This window comes from Eurytemora carolleeae, unplaced genomic scaffold (genome assembly GCF_000591075.1).
Source record: "Eurytemora carolleeae unplaced genomic scaffold, Eaff_2.0 scaffold46, whole genome shotgun sequence".
Classification (NCBI taxonomy): domain Eukaryota; kingdom Metazoa; phylum Arthropoda; class Copepoda; order Calanoida; family Temoridae; genus Eurytemora; species Eurytemora carolleeae.
In genome coordinates, this window is record NW_019396065.1 from 97,052 (window position 1) to 111,911 (window position 14,860).

Genomic DNA, 14,860 nt, shown 5'->3' on the forward strand with positions numbered 1-14,860 from the left:
GTTCAAATGTTTGATTTAGTTAATTTGATCTCCTCTTTTGTATATACGACAACACCAAAACATGGAGAATATACTATGGTGGTATAAAATTACTCTGCCCTCACACCTACAACAGTGTATCTACAGCAGAGATATGTAGTATATAATATGGTGATACATAATTACTCCGCAATCGCACATATGACAAAGGAGATATATCAGAAATATGGAGTATGTATAATGGTGCTACATAATTACTCTGACTTTGCACCTACGACAGAGTATCTACAGTGGAGATATATGAAGTATATACTATGGTTATATGTATTTACTCCGCCCTTGCACCTACAACAGTGAATCTACAACGAGGATATATGGAGCATATACTATGGTGGTTCGTAAATACTTCACCATCACACCTACGAAAGAGGAGATATAGCAGAAAATCTGGAGTATATACTATGGAGGTATAGAAACCTCTCCACTATCACAAATACAACATGGCGGAGACCAAAACACGGCAGAGATCCAAAGTTAGCTGGGTGAGAATTTGAGTTAAAAATATTTCATGAAGGACCTAAAAAGAAAAAAAAATCAAGTTTTCAAAATATTGCCTGAGTCCCCTCTGTAATCTTGAGCAATTTTCTTTACTCACAGCAAAATTTACAAATTATTTGTATATTTTGCCTAATTTGCTACAAATAATATCAAATAAAACCTATTTTCAGGTTCCTTTACCTTACATAAACACTTAAATAACTGTTGAACTCCCAGATTTGAGTAAGATAAAACAGATTTTAATAAGTAAATTCAAGATTTTGAGCTGCAGAAATACACAAAAAAACATGAAATTTATCTGTTTCTTAAGTGTCCTGTCCTGCAGTTTGGGTAAAGGAAGCTTAAAATAAATGATATATTGAGATTCTTAACAGTAAAAGAAATTTAAAACATGAATTTTTTTATCAACTGTTGTTGTGTGTAGAGAAAAATGGTCAAGATTACACAGTGGACTCAGGCAAGATCTGAAAAACTTGATTTTCTTTTTAGGCCCTAAATGAAATATTTTCAACTCAACATGACTCTGTTTCTGTACCATCATAGATTAACACCATATACTTATTTTTGAGATCAAGTTCAAAATCCTTAGAGACTCGATATTTGACTAATGTGTGGTGACAATTACGAATTGAGGTGGCCTGCACTCCCTGCACTCCCTCCCTCATTGGATAACAAAACATCATTTATTGCTTATTATTTCCAATATCGCCTACATTTTTGATAATATTCTTTTTAAAAAGAGGGCGGGGGGCTGATTTTTCAAGATAATATTATTTGTGAATTAGTCAAGACAAAACAAAAAGAAGAAAATCTTTAAAATCGGAATAGATTTTGACTGAAGGGCCCTAAATCTGGGAGTTTTTAAGTTCGTCAACTAGCGCTACTTGGCAACCCTTTCTTGGGAGTGTCCCGTATAAATATTATGGCTCTCTCCGACTGCCCTGCCATCTAGTGGCAGTGTTAACATTAGTTTTAGAGAAGCTTTCTAATTGTAGAGGTACAAAGGTTGCTGTGATTCATATGATGTTCATAAGCGGATTTAATCATTAACGACATGAATACATACAGAAAATCGATTTAAATTCAAAACTGGGGCCATGGGGAGGTTGGGGGGATGGAAAGGAAAATTTCTCTCAATACATAGACTACCCGCAGATTTGCTTAAAATTTAAGATATGTTTTTCTCAATTTATACAACAATCTTTGTCAGGATCATAAAAAAATATGAGAAGGGGGGGGGGGGTGGTGAGACCTTTTCTTCCTCCGAGTGAAATCGAGAAATTTACATGATCGTCTTGAGATAAGATTTAGAATTTTATAGTTTCATTTTTAAAATAAGCCTGCATTATGCATAAAAAGCGTAAACAGGGGGAGGGGGATATAAGTCCGGCCTAAGCACCCCCCCCCCTCCCCCTGAATCAGTAAAACGAAACGAGCAAAATGAAATCTTTCAAGCCCCCCCCCCCTTTCCAACAGAAACTTGCGCATCACAAACAAGTTTTAACGCGTCTCGCGTGATGCCTAGGATGCATGGATCCAGCAAGATAATACATTTGTCTGAAAAATATTAAGATTAATTCCAAAGAAAATTATAACATCTATTATAGTCATATGAAATTATTCAGTTATCACAAAAAAACATTCAATTACATATCTAGACATTTGACATTTTTATAGATTTATTTAAATGTTTGAAAGTTAAAAATGTTAGAACGAGGAAATGAATTACTAAATATAAAAAACCCGGTATGATATTCAATTAAAACAAAAATAAATAAAACTATATTACTTAAAAGCTTTTTGATTTAGTTTAAACTGGTTTGACACAATTGTGGGTCCTAGTACTGCGCTGCTTCCACCAGTACTTAACAAGTAATACAGTCTTCATTTTAGTTTGTAAAAGCACTTTTGGGAAACAATAGCAAAGGATGTACATTGTACAGAGATATAACGTTGCTAATTCCATATAGATCTAAGTAAACCCTTCTAAAAAAATCTCTCTTGTAGAAATCAGATATCTTAAATAAAATGTCATAACTTTGTGGCAGTCAGCTGTCAGATTTTACATTTCTCACGACGGCTGGTTTCATACTTCATTGAAGTATTCGGAATAAATATAATCTTTAACATTCTTAAATGTACTGTAGACGGCAGACGTAAAATTGATTTCAATTATAAAACAAAGAAAAAGCAGCATGTACGATTCACAAAGTTAGGGTACCTTTGTCTAATTGCATGAATGAATGAATGAATGAAAGGATGAATGAATGAATGAATGAATGAATGAATAAGATACAATGGATTTTCTAGATTAAAATTGCATTTTGTCAATGATGGTTACTCTGAACAGTAAGTGACTTTTGGATTTATGCAAGAAGGAAAATGTTAGAATTCAACAGACAAGGTAGAAAAACGACGATATGCTCCTCATTGTTGTTCAGATGACGGTTAAACGGGTACCATTGTGAATCGGATAGACAATTGAATAGAGGGTCACATGAAATTACGTCTTACGATCCCTTTCAATCAAAATACAGGTTACAGAATACTGCAATAAATTATCTCTTCAGATTTGCATGTTACAATTTTAATTTAATTGCTAGTTGGTGAATTTTAAACAATAAGAACACTGAATTCTATTTTAAATCAGATCTATTTATTGATTTTTGAATGCTGCTCCATAGATATTTTAGCAATCTCAGTTCCCAGAGTGTTCATGTTCTCCTGAATATAAATACAAATTAAATTAATTTGATTACAAATATTACGCTAAAATGCAAGCCGACAATAAATTGGCAATATTTCCCCTTTTAATTGTCTAAGACAACGAAGGAAGAACTAACTAATATCAAAATATTATGCTCAGGAAGAAAATGTAATAATCAAAATTATTGTTATAATATTTAAAGAAAAAACCGGGGACTAATCTTAATTATTCACCGAAAAATAATAAAATATATAAACAAAATAATCCATTTCGTAGTTAACTAAACGACCATTTAACAAGATAATGATTCACCTCAAGATCGATCAAATCAATATATAAAAAAGTATTGCTAAAATGGCTGCGTATAAAATCTGATGAGAATGTGGAAAAACAAATTCCATATTCTTTGGTAGAATAAGATAATATAGCCATTGGTTTTAAGTTACTATTTGCAATCTTTCTTAATAATTAGTTTTCAACCCTCCGTAGCCATGTTTATGAGTAATTAAAATAACTCTGACTGATGAGTGACTGTTTTATTTAATCATTTATTTATTGAGTAATTAAAATAACAAGGGCCTTGCACTTCCCTCCGTTGCCATATTATTGAGTAATTAAAATAACAAGGGCCATGCACTTCACCCCTCGGTAGCTAAGTTATTGAGTAATTAAAATAACAAGGGCCTTGCACTTCCCTCCGTAGTCATATTATTGAGTAATTAAAATAACAAGGGCCTTGCACTTCACCCCTCGGTAGCCAAGTTATTGAGTAATTAAAATAACAAGGGCCTTGCACTTCACCCCTCGGTAGCCAAGTTATTGAGTAATTAAAATAACAAGGGCCTTGCACTTCACTCCTCCGTAGCGATGTTATTGAGTAATTAAAAAAACAAGGGCCTTGCACTTCACCCCTCCGTAGCAATGTTATTGCGTAATTAAAATAACAATGGCCCTTGCATTTAACGCTTGGTAATGACAGAAGAAGCAGATGATAACCAAAAACCAACTTGCGCAAAAATATAAAAACAGGTCTTGAGAAACTTTGACTTTCCCTTGGAGAGACTGAAGTTGTTGCTGAAGACCGGAAAGATGAAGAACCTTACTAGGTCTCTTTGCCCCGACAGTGGCGGAGTTAGCAAAGTACCGAAAATTTTTGGAGAGAAAACTTCCATTGCGCGGCAGGGGCGTCGAGTAAATGATTTATAATTCTCAAAATGGTGTTGATCATTACCTTAAGCGTGATATTCTTTAGTAAAGTATCTTCTAGGACAGCCTGCAACTTCTTGTTCATCTCCAGGCACAACTCGAAAGTTAAACCTAGAATTTAGTTAGAAATCAGGAATAATTGTAGAAGTAAAAAAAACTCGAATTAAAAAATCGTAAATAAATTAATACTGATTACTGAATAAAAGAAATATATAAATAAATGGACACTGGACAGGAGTCGGAACTTTTGTATTTTTAGTCCCTTTAGAACTGTGTAGATTATTGCTACACAAGTTCTAACCTTAGATGAAATATAAGATACATTGAAGTAATAATGGTCTCACCTGAATCTGTGACTTTAGAACCGTAAATGCTCGACATAATTCCTCCCTGCTGGGAAATCACAGCCTGAAATTTTAAAGGCTCTTTTAATTTTTTAAATTCAAATACTTGTAATTTTTTAGAAAAAGGTGAACAACGATTATTCAGAGACAATATAAAGGGAAATGATAAAAATAAATGTTTTCTTTTTTAAAGGCGGGAGGGGGGGGGACTCAAAGTGAATAAATACTAAAGTGGGCAAACTCATAGTTGGATGGCGACATTTTATGTCCCAAGTATTTTAGAATAATTTGCGGGGTCCTTATAATCTGTTTGTACAGTGTGTACAGTACTGAATTAACTGGACTCCATTTGAGTTTTCTAAAATTTAAAACATTTCATAAATACATATATACTATAAAAACATTAAAAAAAAACAGACTAAAACTCAAAAAACATAAACCTTGATCCCAAAAGAAACACTTAACACAAGTGAATACACAAATAAATCGAATAAAATCACCATTCCTCTTCCAAAATATATAAATATAAAATTAAATAAAAATTATGTGAGTTAAAACAGATCAGGCCAAAGCTTTACAATAGGAAAATTTCATGTAAAAATCAAACCAAAATAAAATCATAAAATGATTAAACGAATCAAAAAATTGTTAAACTTGATGTAGAAAACTAAGCTCCGAACCAAAATAATATCCGAAAAAATGTGTCCTAAAAAGTCACACGAAACTAGCACAAACCTCGTCTTGAAGAAGGACTCGCATAGTTTGCTTGAAAAATAAATTCATATTATTTTACATAACCCTGATCACTTCTCCGAAATATTTCCAGAGAAAAGGCACAGATTTTAATTTTTTTTTTGATACAATTGGACAAATTATTTTTTTTTATTTGCTTCAGATCAAAAACATAAAGTATCAAAGCAGGTTGCAGGAGAAGTTTGATTCTCTGAAAATTACCCGTCTTCCCATAATTTTAAAACTATTCTTCATGATAAAAAAAATAAATTCAAAAAGTGGGAAGTTTGATTGATTGACAGGACTGACCTTATGAATATCACTTTGTTCTGAGACGAGTGCTCCAGGTTCAATATTATGAATATAGTGCTGGATAATCTTGTTCTTCTTCCTCACCTCAAGCACCAGCTGCTCAACATGCTCCTCCAGGAACTCAAGCTTCTCCTGTAAACAGGGGGGGCATATTGTAAACAAGGATTTGCTTAAAAAAACTAATATTACTAAGAGATTCTGTGAACGTTTTTTTTAAGATGTGGAGAAATATGAAAATTTTCACATAATACTCATTAGTCATTCATATAATTGAGGACATACACAAAGTTTTACAATTTTCATCTAAATAAATGCTTATTTAACCGTTCATTCAACTGTTTGATTATTAAAATATTCACTCAAAAAAACTATTAAACTCGTCCCCCCCCCGCAGTAATTATTGAAAAAATACTCCAGCTACTCGATATCCATTATATTTGGTTCAAAACCTACCTGTCGTCGAGCACAAGATCGTTGAAGTTTTACTATTTTCTCAACCAGCATTTGTGTATCAGGTACAGGACCATCCATCTTGATAATTTTCAATTAGAATTTATGCATATAAACCTCAAATTTCCTACGCAGTATTTATATCTAAAAAATTTCTTTTTGTCAGTATAAAAACAATCAACACGTTCTTCGTTACACTACACACTAAATCTCATGTTTTTTTCTAATCTTTGAACAACAGAAGCCATGGTGATCATCTACCAACCACCCAAACTTTTATTAAAGTCCGTTTTTTGAGACACCCAGCTAACTTGAACGTTCAATTACCTGATGATTCCTATTCACATCAGAATTCCACCTTTTCATCCCAACTCCAGATTCACGAACTGTCAGACGATCTTGATCGAATCGACGATCATCATAGCTACTGTTCGAGTGCATTGATATTGTTGGGGAGACAGGGTTAGCTGACAAACTAGGAGAAACCGGTTTTAATAAACCCAGAGAACTATCCTAAAAAAACACATAAAATAACTTTTTTTTAAACACATTTAACAGAGGGCATAAGTTGTGTGTCTCAAATATCTGATTTAAATGCTTATGAATGAACCTGGATATCTGGTTTATGTAAGGATGTACTAGAACTAGATCTGGAGATGGGACTCAAGTTTGGTGAACTGGATCTCTCTGGATCCTGGGGATCAGTTCGTTTTTTGGCTCCATTCAATTCCTGAATTTAAAACTTGATATGAAATTGAAAACTTTTAAATCCTGGTCCAATGTTTATAATAAGGAATGGGGGAATCTTCCAATTTTTTGGCTGCACGCCTAATTAGTGATCGAAATTTCTTCAACAAAATCAAATTGAATTTTATCAAACTTAACATCTCCACCATCCCCTTAAGAAGAGCTCCATTTAAATCAACAGACGTTTTTGTGATTTCTTTAAAAAAGACATAAAATAAACATTAAACATACATGCTAGGCTAAATGCTGATTGCTATGGAGAAAAGGAATAACTATTATGCCTGAAAAAAATCAAACCTTTAATTTCGGTCAGACGTCACCGCCTTACGCACAAACACAACAAAAGGCAACAAAAATCAATGGTAAAATATAATGGTAGGTGCCGTGAAATCCCAACCCATCCTAATTTTCTTCGCAACCTCGCGTGCACATGACTATTGACTAGTGACTACCTGTTTTTCACGCAAGGTTGCCAACAAGTAGGAGGAGTGGGGGGGGGGGGGGCCAGAAAAATAATGAGAAGACAGGGCCGAAATTACCTTGGTCAGTTCCCTTATTCTAGCAGTATGCTGCCGGCGCATAACATTAACCTCGTTCCTAGCATCTACCGCCTGCTGGACAGCCAACTCAGACTCAGATATTCGCTCAGACAACTCAACCTATTTAGGCAGGAAAATTGAATTCGAAATATTAGGTTAGCAAAAATTTATTTGCAAACAAATTTCGTGGATGTGGTCGAAGGATATATTTTCAAAAATTACCAAAACTATTTTCGAAGTTTTCCGCTGAAAAGGTTTGTCCACTTTGTAGTAATTCCCAAAAAATCATTNCCCCATCAGGCATCCTTTGCAAGGGTCAGAGGTTCAAGTCCATCTCATACTCCGGGTTTTCAGTTTGATCTTTAGCATGTTTGTTAAGGAGCATTCATGTCATTTTATACCTGAAGCCTTGAATTCTCCGAGGTTAGATTTGATATTTGAAGTTTCAGATCAGATTCAAGATCAGATAACCGAGTCTCAGCTTTGGCCAATAGGTTCACCAATCTAGAGGTAAACATTGAAGAGCATAAGAACCGTCTACTGTCCAATGCATTGTATTTATTTCTTTTTTAAAGAATGTTAATATTAACCCCAAAATCCTTAAAAATTATTAAATAAAAATGCGACTTTCTGATCATTTTAGAACACATAAAAATCTTTCAAAGAGAATCAGAAACTGTTTATCTGTCCTACCTGGAATGTTCCTCCTCTAATAAATTTGCCCGTAGTTCTGTATTAGAAAACTCGGATTGAAGCGTCACATTCTTATCCGTCAACTTCTGCGTAAATTCAAGCAACTCGGACTCCTTACGCCTAACACACGAAAAATTACTAAATGATAAGACAGGAAAAATGTTGATTTTGTAACATGACGTGTATTAGAACTGGTTTTATTTTTTCTTATTATTTTCACTATCAAAAGACACTATATCATTAAATTACACATAAGCAACAAGTAAAGTTTATGAGTTAGTTTGATACAGGTTTCTTGTTTATTATTGTTTCAGGAGTATATATAATAAAAATGATATTTGATGACCACCTGGGGGGAAAAATGAAAAAACGAAAATCAAAATATATCGATTTTCCCCTAAAAATCATTTATTTTTCCCAATTCAGCCAATAAAACCCTCTAAAAATTAAGCGCCAACATAACTAATCAATGGGGGGGGGAATGATTTATAAAGAAAATATAAACCCCTTTATTGCATATCGTATTCCCCCCCCCCCCTTCCATTGATCAGTTCTATGAAGTTCTGAATTTGATTGACGCAAAAAATCAATAATTTACCTGCAGGCTGCCATATCTGCGTAAAGGTCCACTGCGTCAGCACGTAACCGGGTCACTTCACCATCCTGTTATTATTAACATTATTGTCATTTGAAGAGTTAGATTTTAGAAAATGGACGCCCTTAATAATTGCAGTACATTTTACTTGTCACTCTGGAATCTTGACCAGGTGCACCCTGAGAGGAAGGGGGTTATAAGAGAGAAAACAAGGAAAATTTTTTTATTCTTCTTTGACCCCCCCCCCCCCCCCCNGAGGGGAGGGACGTACTGACAAAATATACTCATGTTCAGTGTTCACCTTAGCTGCACACTTCTCCATCTCTCTATCTAACTGTATCTTGACGGACTCTAGCTCTGCAGACTTGGCGTAGAGGTCGACTATCTCCGTCTTCTGGTTCTCCAGGGTCACCTTCATCTCCGATATACTAGATTCATACCCTAACCTTTCCTTCTCAGCAGCCTGCACCTAAACAATAGATAAACTTAAAAATTAGTAACAAGGAAGTTCATAAACTAAGCAAAGGGTGTCCCAGTAATCACAAAACCTGATTCCGGATTTTCTAAGCAATCCCATGTAAACCTGGTAAAAGTAACATTAGCTCAAAACAATGAAGTTCATATACGTGAAATCGGGATTACTAAAATGTGATCTGCCTGATTATACACTCTGAGATGTTAGGTTGTACAAACTCACAAATCAGTCATTTTATACTACCGAGTAAGCACAATTTGGAAAGCTACAACAACAAAAAGAATATAAAGGGAGATGGTGAAGACAAGAAAAGTCGAAAGAATTGATAAAAACATGCTAGTTACATTTTAAAAACTGCTTTATACATTTTACAAAATTTATGTTTCATATAAAAAAATTGTAATAAAAGAATGTAGCGCCAAACCTTGACTGAGAGTTCGTTGTTCTCCTCAATTAAGAGTTTGTGTTTTCTCCTTAATTGATCCAGTTCTTGAGCAGCCACGGAGTCAATCATCAGCTTGACTTCCTGCTCCTTCTCTAGTCTCTTGGTTTTCATCTCGTCCTGCAATCAATCAATCAATCAATCAATCAACCAATCAATATACCACCCTACCCCTATTTCTAGTCAATCATCTCATCTCATCAATTATTAGAAAAAGTTTTTTTTTCAATATCGGAAAAAAAGGATTCTTACCTGCTTGTATTTATTAATAACTTCTTGGCTGTCTGATTTAACTTTATCAATCGAACCTTGAAGTTCGGCTAACTGAATCAGGGTCCGGTCTAAACTATCTTTTGTGTCCCTAAAATAAACACAATATTTCTTAGTGACAATTGTCAAGCCTGTTACATAATCAAATCACAAGTTGATTAGTACTTTTCAAATTTCGATTTAAAATATCGAGTATTGAAGAAAAACTCTCCGAAATGGATCTAAAGAATATTCTGCAATGCAAGTCAAAGATAAAAAGTACTACCTGTGTGCATCAGCTTCTAATTTGAGTTTTGAATATACAGCAGAAATCTTGCTTTCCATTTGCTTTACTTCTTCTTTCCACTTTTCCCCTTCCTTCTTAGCTGCTATCGTTTCCTTAATATTTTAATGTATATAAACCTTCTATCCGCTTAAACTCTTCCTTCCACCTTTTCCCTTCCTTCTTAGCTGCTATCGTTTCCTTAATATTTTAATGTATATAAACCTTCTATCTGCTTAANTTGTCTCCTTAATTTTTCAAGATATAAACCTTCCATCTTCTTACCCCTCTTCCTTCCTTCCACATCTTATCTTCTTTCTTAGCTGGTAAAGTTTCCATAATATTTTAAAAAAAAACTTTCCATCCGCTCACCCTCTGCCTTCCACCTCTTCCCTTCTTTCTTAGCTATTATTGTCTCTTTTATTTTTTGCCATACTCTGACTGATGATTGATGAAAATTTTTGATCCCACCCTCTAATTACCTGAGCTCTAGTATCACATAGAGCCTGGAGACGGGTTCGTTCATTTCCCAGAGTTTTGATCTTGTACTGGAAACCTTCCTTGTCCTAGAATATATTGTATCTGCAAATATTTATGATTACTTAACTATTTCCTATACTATCAATCTAATAAACGGAAAACAGTTGTATAACATATTTCACCGAACTAAATTATCTTTGGTTTGAAAAACATTTAGTTTTTGTACCTTAAGTTTTACAAAATACTTATAACTTTTAATGTATTGTATACTAACTCAATGAGCAATGAATATGAAAATCAGCAAAATTCAAAGAAAGATGTGGGAAACCGAAACGCATTTTTATGCAAATTTTCTCTTACAGCAGAAATTTTAATCCTTCAAATCAAAACCGATTAATGCCTAATTCAGTTCTCAAGTTCTTGAATTATGTAAATCTTGATCGGTTTCAACAGATAAAATTAAAATTATTTACTCGATACGAATGAAAACGCATCAATATTGGCTTGAAAACACACAATGTTAATAACTGACCTTCAACGCGTCGCTTAATTTTTTTTCAGCGGCTTCTTTTCCCCTCTTGGCAATAAGAATATCCTTCTCTCCCATGGCGTACTTGATCACCATACTCTCCTTCTCACGGTTGGCCTGCATTATGCATTTAGAAGTCGACGAGAAGAATGATGATGATTTTCTAAGATTGGGTGTAAAATAACCATCGGACATCAACCGGTACGTTTTTCCACTTTTGGCTACTTTTTACTCAATAATCATTTCATAAACTGATTCAAGGTGTTAAGTGAAAACGATATTAGAATTTCATTATTTACAGAGGGGGGGTTTTAGAAGTTTTAAAAAAATATATTAAAAGTTATATTAAATTCTAGTGAGAAAAATAATTTATCAGTGGCCGAATTTAAAGAATTTGAGCGGCGGTTTAAATTTAAGCCGCGGTTTAAATATGGTTGGTTCCATTTCAAATTGTATCAAATGTTTAAAGATTTAAGCCGGCGCTTAATTTAAACCGGGTTTTGGCGGATTAAAACCGCGGCTCAAATTCTTTAAATTCCATCTCTGGTTAAGTCGAAAGCCAATTTTAATGTTTAGTCTGAAAACTTTCGACAAATAACTGAAAATAAATATGCAGGGTTTAAATTTGATGAAAAGCGAGACACAGTTGAACTAAATAGACTTAGTTCAACTACTTCTTTTGTGCCCAAGCTCTATTATAAGAGAACAATGTCCGAATTTAATGAATTTGAGCACCGTCTTAAATCCGCCAAAAACCGGTTTCAATTGAGCGCCGGCTTAAATCTGGAAACATTGAATACAGTTTTAAGTGAAACCAACCATATTTGAGCGGCGGCAAAAATTTAAGCCGCCGCTCAAATTCTTTAAATTCGGCCTCAGGTTCAACTTAGCTTAATTAGTTTAAATTCTTCTTGCTGTTTATTAAATTTGGTTTAAACTAATAATTAAATGGAAAACAAGCACGAGGATACTTTTATTTTTAGAAACTTATCAAATAAACCTGCTCATACGCTTTCTTGAGTTCTTGGAACTTCCTGGTTGAATCCTCCAGGACCTTCTTCATCTCCTTTTCCGTTTTTTCTTTTGTCTTCCTCAGCTCTGTTTCTAGATAGTTAAAAGGGCTGTTCACAATTTTAGTTAAATGTCCACATCAACCTTTATCAACGCAAGGTTTACTAAAAAAAATTCTGGCAATCCATTTTTTAGGGGCAGCAGATGGTCTAATTATTTTCTTTCTCATTTTTGTCTGTTTTTAAGACATCATTTTTTAAGGAAATAGCGCAAAGCTATTTTTTTTTCTAACTCCTAGTCGTTAAAATTATTATTTTTTATTAAAACCTGTGAATAGAAGGTCATCGTCTTTTCTTGTGAGCTCCACCCTTAGCATCTCTATCACCTAAAACATAGTTTGAATCAGTCAAGATCAAAGTTTAGATCAAACCCAAGATTCAAGACAAATCTAAAGAATAGAAAAAAATTACGTTAAGTGTGCCTAATTTGATACACAAATTAACTTCAGTTAACCCCAGATAACTTAAAAATAAAAAATAAACTAGGACCAACTATTATCGTCGATTAACGCAAATCAACCAATATTTATAAATTACAGTAAAGTAAATTTAACCTTTATCTGTTGAAACCGAGCAACAGTCAAAATAATGAATTTATCCTAGTTATTATACCTGAACATTGACAGTTTTATTTGCTTTTCTTTTTAAAAATTACTTAGGAACATTGTAAAGAACACTTTGAAAGAAAGAAAATATATTTTCACATTTTTGATAAAGGTTTAAGGGCACCGTTGATAATCAAACATACCCCATTTTAGATGGAAGGTCACTTGAAATAACAACGATAGTTCCTTTAAAGTTTTACCAACCTTCTTTTGATCCTCAGCTTGAGAAATGAGTTCACTATTTTGCTTTTCCAGCTCCGCTAAGGACAACCCATTATTCATTAATTCTGTGTCTGGAAGCTGTTTATCAATTTCATTCTGCAATTCTGAATCTGTATCCTTGTCTAACCCATTCTGAGATTCTGTGTCCGAGGTCTCTCTATGGACTGGTATTAAATTAACCAAATTCGTTTGACCATTAGACTTGATTGTATTCTGATATAGCTCAACTTGTTCAGCATCTGTGTTGGTAACTAATACTAGGTCTGTATTCCCATCTCGGAAATCCAATTGTGATTTGGAATTATTTACGGAACTAGGGATTGTAGAAACAGGAGCTTCCGAAACAGGACCTTCCAAAACTGGAGCTTTCGAAACAGAAATTTCCGAAACAGGATATTCAGAAACAGAAGTTTTCGGAATAGGAGTTTGGGAAAGAAGGATATCGGTTCCATGATGTAATGACGGGTAAAGTTTCTCAGCTTGTATTTCTGAATTCTAAAAATTTCAATATAAATAAAAGGAACACGAAATTGTACTAACTGAATAAGATTAGTTTATTACTAAAACATACAACATCATTACGGCTCTAAGCCCTCGTCTCTTATTGAATAGTTTTCTCTGAAATTGCTCAAACTTATAAAGATTTTTCATAAAAAGCATTATCTTAATACAAAGATTGAATAAAAAAAGATAACTCGAAAACAATTGCTCCCATTTCATTGTTAACAAAGGTTAAAGAGAGTGTTCGCGAAAAATGAAAGGGGGTATAGGCTTAATGCGATAAAAAGCGCTTTTAATCGCTACTAATCTTACTTCTATCTGTTGCGTCTATAAGGAGAAAATTGTTAAAAACGACTCACACCAAAGAACGCAGCGTCCATACAAATTCGGAAAGATGCAAAATTCCACTCGGATCGTAAACAAATCAATTTAATTCTAAACAAATCATTCAGATATTAAAAACAGTAGTCATCGATTATTTTTCGACGCATTAGTATTTAGTTAATATTTCATTTTTCATTTTTCGCGAACACTCCCTTTAATAAATTAAGATCTTTACCTCCAACTTATCTTCCAAAGATTTTCTGATAACTTCTTTGTTGTTGCTGCTTACATCTTTACTTACTTCTACAGGTTCAGCAATACATCCATCTTCAGGACCATTCTTTAGGATAGGGTCTAGTCCACTGGGTGGTCCATTTTCTTTCTCCGATTCGTCCGATCCGGGAAAGACGATTTCTCCTTGCATCTCGTCCCCGGCCACTTCGTCCATCATTTTGGCATCATCTGAAATCGTCATTAGATAAATATATTCACAAATGAAGAAATAATATCATCCGTAAAATTCGGACGAAGAAATGTTTTATATATATTAAGATTGATAAAATATTTATAATTACGTTTTAACGCTTGAATAAAATGCTATTGATCGAGAGAAAATATCAATATTATTTCATAGAACGTTAAAAACAGTGATTTATCTTTTGTTCTAAGACAAAACCCTTCTTAACGTTGTAACTTTAAAATCTAAAACCTCCCAAATTCCGCTTATTGTGCAAAAATTGTAAATAAAAATAAAAATTCTGAATTTGAAGCTGTTTTCGTCAAAAGAATTTTTTTATTGCCAACACTAATATCTTAAA

General features: G+C 33.7%; 1 protein-coding gene across 2 annotated transcripts; it reads right to left on the reverse strand.

Moving 5' to 3' along the window:
- Positions 1 to 3,171: 3,171 nt before the first annotated feature.
- Positions 3,172 to 14,850, reverse strand: LOC111709761 (coiled-coil domain-containing protein 186). 2 transcript variants are annotated; one of them, XM_023483661.1, is made up of 22 exons: positions 14,278 to 14,850; positions 13,200 to 13,712; positions 12,659 to 12,716; positions 12,321 to 12,424; positions 11,324 to 11,437; positions 10,794 to 10,877; positions 10,315 to 10,427; positions 10,032 to 10,140; positions 9,762 to 9,899; positions 9,164 to 9,331; positions 8,866 to 8,930; positions 8,268 to 8,387; positions 7,976 to 8,078; positions 7,575 to 7,694; positions 6,899 to 7,018; positions 6,616 to 6,801; positions 6,292 to 6,369; positions 5,836 to 5,970; positions 5,530 to 5,559; positions 4,795 to 4,858; positions 4,476 to 4,561; positions 3,172 to 3,261 (listed from the first exon to the last, which is right to left on the reverse strand). In XM_023483661.1, exons 1-22 carry the CDS (start codon positions 14,515 to 14,517, stop codon positions 3,190 to 3,192), a joined length of 2,820 nt encoding a protein of 939 aa, XP_023339429.1. In that variant the 5' UTR covers positions 14,518 to 14,850; the 3' UTR covers positions 3,172 to 3,189. The 2 variants fall into 2 exon arrangements, with proteins under 2 accessions (XP_023339429.1, XP_023339437.1); XM_023483669.1 differs by lacking the exon at positions 5,530 to 5,559.
- Between the last annotated feature and the right edge of the window lie 10 nt (positions 14,851 to 14,860).

What these genes read in the sequence shown, in the direction of transcription:
- LOC111709761 (XM_023483661.1), bottom strand. Translation starts at nt 14,517, where the DNA reads ATGACGATTTCAGATGATGCCAAAATGATGGACGAAGTGGCCGGGGAC. An exon ending in ACAACGAACTCTCAGTCAAG is followed by an intron (nt 9,332 to 9,761) that starts GTTTGGCGCTAC and finishes TCTATTGTTTAG; the next exon opens with GTGCAGGCTGCTGAGAAGGA. An exon ending in TTCTAAAGTCACAGATTCAG is followed by an intron (nt 4,562 to 4,794) that starts GTGAGACCATTA and finishes ACTAAATTCTAG; the next exon opens with GTTTAACTTTCGAGTTGTGC.